Source organism: Tupaia chinensis, unplaced genomic scaffold, assembly GCF_000334495.1.
Source record: "Tupaia chinensis unplaced genomic scaffold, TupChi_1.0 Scaffold139927_1, whole genome shotgun sequence".
Taxonomy (NCBI): domain Eukaryota; kingdom Metazoa; phylum Chordata; class Mammalia; order Scandentia; family Tupaiidae; genus Tupaia; species Tupaia belangeri.
In genome coordinates this window covers 72,194-78,193 of record NW_006199806.1, presented here as the reverse complement: position 1 = coordinate 78,193, position 6,000 = coordinate 72,194, and the positions used below count along the sequence as shown (strand labels likewise).

Genomic DNA, 6,000 nt, shown 5'->3' with positions numbered 1-6,000 from the left:
GGGGTGCGATGTGTCCTTGGGGAAAACTAAAAAAAAAAAAAAAAAAAAAAGGTTTATATTTCTAGCCAGAATGCCTATCAGCCAAGAGAGACAGGCATAAGAAGACATTAAGGAATGATGAAAAACAGTATGACATTTATGGAATGCTTCCAAGTTTTCAAAGAGATTGCACATCTCATTTGATCATTGCAGCACCACCACTGAAATAATTAATACAATTTTCCAAGTAAGGAAATTGAAATTTAAAAAAGTTAAGTAGCTTGTCTAAGAAGTAAAGAAAGGGTAGTAAGTAAAGATCCAAGATTATAAACCTGGCTTTAACTAGTGCTTTCTGTAAGGGGACAAGGCAAAATGCTTGGACCACGTAGCTCATATACCACCTGGTCAAGAAGATCAAAATCTGGAGATTAGTGGTCTATGATACTTTGTTTCCTCTCTCTCTCCTTTCTTTTCTTTATTCTTATTCTCTTTCTCCCTTCCTCCCTCCTTTCCTTCTTTCCTTCCTCTCTTCTTTTTTCAAATTCAAAAAAACGCTCTGTTTTTGTGCAAAGGACCTCCTTATTGGAGCAAAAATACAGGCAGACAAGTGAAAACCAGAAAAAGGCTTTTTTTCCTCAGTTTATTTTCAGTTTGACTGAAGACGAAGTATATTAAAATGACCCCAGTATATTAACTAATTGAGTGGGTACGATTGAACCATACAGAGCAGGTGATAAATCCAGAGACACTTGCTAGAAGGCCAGGCTGTAAATCTGAGAAAAAGCAGGAGAGACAAAACCCTATAGCAGAGAAGCTCTGAAGCCAGAACGCTTTAAAGGAAGAGACTGTAAATCAAATTTGGAGAGCAATAGCATTTAGAAGGTGTAATATTAGAGTTCAGTTCACTTGAGTTCACAAACATTTACCAAGCTCCTACTGTTTGCCAAGCACTGGGGACCCAGAGATCTACAACCTTGTCCTGTCAGGAATGCTCACCAGGAAAGATGAATGAGCAACATAAAAGGGAGGTAATGCCTAACTTGTATTTTTAAAAAATTTATTGTTCTGATGGATATTTGATGTTCGCTATAATGATAACTCATCTCAAAAGGATCCATTTTATTAATAAAGATCTTCATCTGATTAAGAGAGGGTGAGTCTGAAATTTTGCTGTGGAATAATGTGCTTAGTCATCAACTTCCAAAAATGCCATCTTGCAGCAGAACAAGGTACTGACATGACTCTAAACTGCCAATAGCTGACAGATGGGTCACCCTTACAAATGGAGCCAGTTTAAAGTCATGCCACAAGCTTTCTAGGAGACCAGGGTTTGTCTCCCATGCTCCCGAGCTGACCCAAGGGTCAGTTTAAATATTTATATTCAGTACATTTAAAAAACTTAAATGGAAATGCTAATATTGGTTCTCATTCTTGTGTATTTATTTTTCTCTGTTTCTTGACAGTGGGTTTTCTGTAGAATGTGGACATAATATTTATCATAAACTCCTAATTACTTTGATTTGTTTTTCCTGAATTATTTTGAAAAACACAAAGTGAACATTGTTTCCTTTGAGACACTGCATCCAAATTTCTGCACCTCTTACTAGATCCAATCTCCACATTACAACCAGTGATTTTTTGTAACACAAATATGATCTTTTCTTTGCGTAAAACCCTTCAGGGTTCCCCATTTGTTTCAAGAAAAGCACTGAATTCTTTCAGGTGATTTTATAAGGTCTCGTACAATGTAGCCCCCACTATAGCCCTGTTTCTTGAAACAGTCTTTCTTTGCCTGGTCAATACCTATTTATTATTATTCTGTTCCTCCTGGGAGAATCCTATCCCTGACCTTTCAGGGCCTCACCTTGTGCTCCCTGAGCACGTTCACCGCCCTCTCTCATAACTAATCTGCTTGCTTGTCACTATTCCCAGTTAGACTTTGAGCAGGAACAATGTCCATCTTGTGTATCTCTGTATTCCCTGCAACTAGCACAATGCTTGACACATGGCATGATGCAACAGGCATTAGTGGAATAAAAGAATGAAATAATCCTCTAACTCCTGGGGTGGCATTTTAAATGGTATAATTTCCTGGTTGGCTCTACTGCTCTGATAAAAAGACCTCCCCAGACCCTAATTCCCACGGTTAACAGTTATCTGGTGAATGCAGCTCCACTCTGGGAGATACTGGAGCATACCTCGCAATGCCAATGGGTCATTTCATTGATGAAAGGGCTATAAGTGAGTAATTTTAGGGTCCCTAAAGCTGTCCACAACAAATAAATGCAATGGAACTCTCTAACAGCATAAATTAATCAGGTGGGCTGTGTCTACATTTGGATGCTCCTTCTGCAGAATTAGGGATGTACTCTTTTTTTCCCCAGGGCCTAGGCTTGAATTTTAGCCTCGGTTTTCCATGTAATTACCTCTTCGGCACTTCAAGTCATCATAAATAAATCCAACTGAGTGTGTGTGCATACATACACGCCTGTGTGTTCATTTACCAATACATAACCCTGAGGGTAGAGAGCAAAAAAAAGGCTCATGGAAGTTTATGGCCTAACACATGCTTTGTCCTCTCCTCTCCCATTCTGTGGGTCTCACCCACCTACGTACATACTCACACCTCTTCTCTCACCCATACATATGTACTCATTCACACCTGCTCTCATTGGGAGAACAGACTTTGTAGTACAGAAAGTTACTTACCTGACAGGCTCCAAAGGCCTCGCTCCTTTTTTCTTGCTACTTCCTCCTGAACCTCACATAGCATTTGTTCAATGTTCAGAACCACCTCAATGAGATCAGGCTGGGCTCCTTTAATCTCTAAATGTGCCTTTCCTGGACTGATAATCTCTGAGATGGAGACACTTGAGGTTTTCTGAAGCTGAGACAACATGTCATGTTCTTTTCCCCCGAGGTAGAGAATATGATTATTCTCAATGATGTGGTGGTCCCGGAGGGTCAGTAGCCTTTCAATCCACAGTTTGGCCTCACACATCTCTTCGTTTTTGTATCCCATTGGCATTAGTGGAATAAAAGAATGAAATAATCCTCTAACTCCTGGGGTGGCATTTTAAATGGTATAATTTCCTGGTTGGCTCTACTGCTCTGATAAAAAGACCTCCCCAGACCCTAATTCCCACGGTTAACAGTTATCTGGTGAATGCAGCTCCACTCTGGGAGATACTGGAGCATACCTCGCAATGCCAATGGGTCATTTCATTGATGAAAGGGCTATAAGTGAGTAATTTTAGGGTCCCTAAAGCTGTCCACAACAAATAAATGCAATGGAACTCTCTAACAGCATAAATTAATCAGGTGGGCTGTGTCTACATTTGGATGCTCCTTCTGCAGAATTAGGGATGTACTCTTTTTTTCCCCAGGGCCTAGGCTTGAATTTTAGCCTCGGTTTTCCATGTAATTACCTCTTCGGCACTTCAAGTCATCATAAATAAATCCAACTGAGTGTGTGTGCATACATACACGCCTGTGTGTTCATTTACCAATACATAACCCTGAGGGTAGAGAGCAAAAAAAAGGCTCATGGAAGTTTATGGCCTAACACATGCTTTGTCCTCTCCTCTCCCATTCTGTGGGTCTCACCCACCTACGTACATACTCACACCTCTTCTCTCACCCATACATATGTACTCATTCACACCTGCTCTCATTGGGAGAACAGACTTTGTAGTACAGAAAGTTACTTACCTGACAGGCTCCAAAGGCCTCGCTCCTTTTTTCTTGCTACTTCCTCCTGAACCTCACATAGCATTTGTTCAATGTTCAGAACCACCTCAATGAGATCAGGCTGGGCTCCTTTAATCTCTAAATGTGCCTTTCCTGGACTGATAATCTCTGAGATGGAGACACTTGAGGTTTTCTGAAGCTGAGACAACATGTCATGTTCTTTTCCCCCGAGGTAGAGAATATGATTATTCTCAATGATGTGGTGGTCCCGGAGGGTCAGTAGCCTTTCAATCCACAGTTTGGCCTCACACATCTCTTCGTTTTTGTATCCCATTAGATTGATGACAGAAGAACTAGCTTCAAAACCGTTTTCTCCTCTCTCTTCTCTGGATGGGAGGACTGAAAAGATGATCAGAAGTAAGGTAGGCTGGTGGGTTTTCAAATAGTGCAGAACAAAACCCCATGGCCAGTGATTACTCCAAGATACTGTCACTATTGTCAGAAGTGGCAACTCCATCCAATTAAGTACTTATCTCCAAAGGCTAAGCGCAGGTAAAGAACATCTAAATGTAGAGCTCACAGCTTCTAGGGAATGCAGAGACTAGCTCAAAAGCAGTTGGTTATCATATCTTGCCTCTGCTGTGTTGTATTTGTTAATTCACAGATGAGTTCACCCTGTGATCTTGCTCTAGATGCTAACCATTATTTCCTGCCTAATAGTATTTTTCTTAAACTTTTGCTACTACTGGTTTAAAATCAAACGTCCCTGAAGACATAGAACTTAAGAGTAAAAATGTTGGGGGAACCAGCAGTTAGCATAATGGCTATGTCGCTGGACTCCCACGTAGTCGACTGTGGTTCGCGTCTCGGACCCGGTGGCTTAAAACTCACGCCGGGCGCGTGTGTGTGCATGCCCAAGATCCCGAGAGGAGAATGGAGGAGAAGGGATTGCGGCGTGACCATCCCCCCGGGGGGTGATTTCTCACTTTCTGTCTCTATGTCTCTCTCTGTCTGTCTGGCGAGCACACGCGCCCTATAGTGAAAACCTCTCCAAAAAAAAAAAGAGTAAAAATGTTGGGACCAGCAGATGGTGTAATGGCTATGTTGCTGGACTCCCATGTAGCTGAGCATGGTTCGAATCCTGGACCCAGTGACTCAAACTCACGCCGGGAGATTTCTCACTTTCTGACCCTCTGTCTCTCTCTTTCTGGTGAGCACACATGCCCTATAGCAAAAACCTCTCCACAAAAAGAGTGAAAATGTTTTTCTTTAAAAAATAAATAAGAATTTCTGATTATAGAAATACATGCTGGGCCAGCTGGTGGTGTGGTTAAAGCAGTTGGATCCCACATGACCAACTGCACAGTTTGAGTCCAGACAGTGAGAGGGGAAGTGAGAAATCACCCCCCAAGGAGGATGGCCACTCCACAGTCCCTCCTTCTCCATTCTCCTGGGGTATTGGGCACACACAAGCACCCAGCATGATTTTCAAGCCTCCAGGCCCAGGACTCAAACCACTGATGACAATATGGGAGTCCAGTATCTTAACCACTATGCCACCTGATGGCTCTAAAATACATTTGATCCTAACCATTTATTAGTTAAATATTTCTAATGGAAACACACCTCTCTGTCTTCCTAGTTTAACCATTCATTGATAATCTGAGACCATCATTAATCATTATAAATTCAGTTACTATCCTATGCTATATAATTCCTTTACAGACTTTCTCAAGAATTACCGAAAGGTGACACTTGCCTTCCTCAGAGTGAAGACATACAGGCCTTTGTATGTTCCTTTCCTATAGTAACCTCATCTGAAACTCCTCCCCTTATCTAGCACTCCAGATTCCCTGTGGTTCCCCAAACAAGCACAGGATTTACTTGTTTCTGTGGATTTTCTTCACCTTGGGTGCCCCTCTCCACCTTCTCTAGAGGTTGACAATCTCGCCATCCCCAGAGCTCAGTTCAGAACCATCTTGTCTGTGAAACTATTCTTGATCCTTTCCAGCCAGAGGGAATCATTCCTTTCTCTGGGCCACCTGAGCAGTTTGTCCATCTTCTTGCCCATTATTTATAGAATGAAGTCGCAACTTACAGAACATTTTTACATGCATAATATCCAATTATCCTCACAACAGCCTGTTATTATCATATTTTTACAGATAAATTGGCTCATAACGGGAACAAATTAGAGCTCTTAAAGTTCTCCCTTCATCACTCCCAGTACGGCCCCAACCCTCAACGACCAGGGTTGGATGAGTCCAGTAATTTTAGACCTGACTCAGCAGCAACACTGACTAGGAAACATTCCAAAGTACACATGCTTGG

The 6,000-nt window shown here is 41.8% G+C and overlaps 1 protein-coding gene across 8 annotated transcripts in view; it reads right to left on the bottom strand.

The window, feature by feature from the left end:
- Window positions 1-6,000, bottom strand: part of PARP9 (poly(ADP-ribose) polymerase family member 9) — a 39,661-nt gene that overhangs the window by 9,168 nt on the left and 24,493 nt on the right. For 7 of the 8 annotated variants that reach the window (XM_014593200.2, XM_027765914.1, XM_027765910.1 and 4 more), the window contains one exon: window positions 3,691-4,068. In XM_014593200.2, coding sequence (XP_014448686.1) covers window positions 3,691-4,068 — 378 coding nt within the window. Of the gene's footprint in view, window positions 1-2,688; window positions 2,981-3,690; window positions 4,069-6,000 lie in introns of all 8 variants that reach the window. The other variant, XM_027765916.1, reaches the window with a different exon arrangement.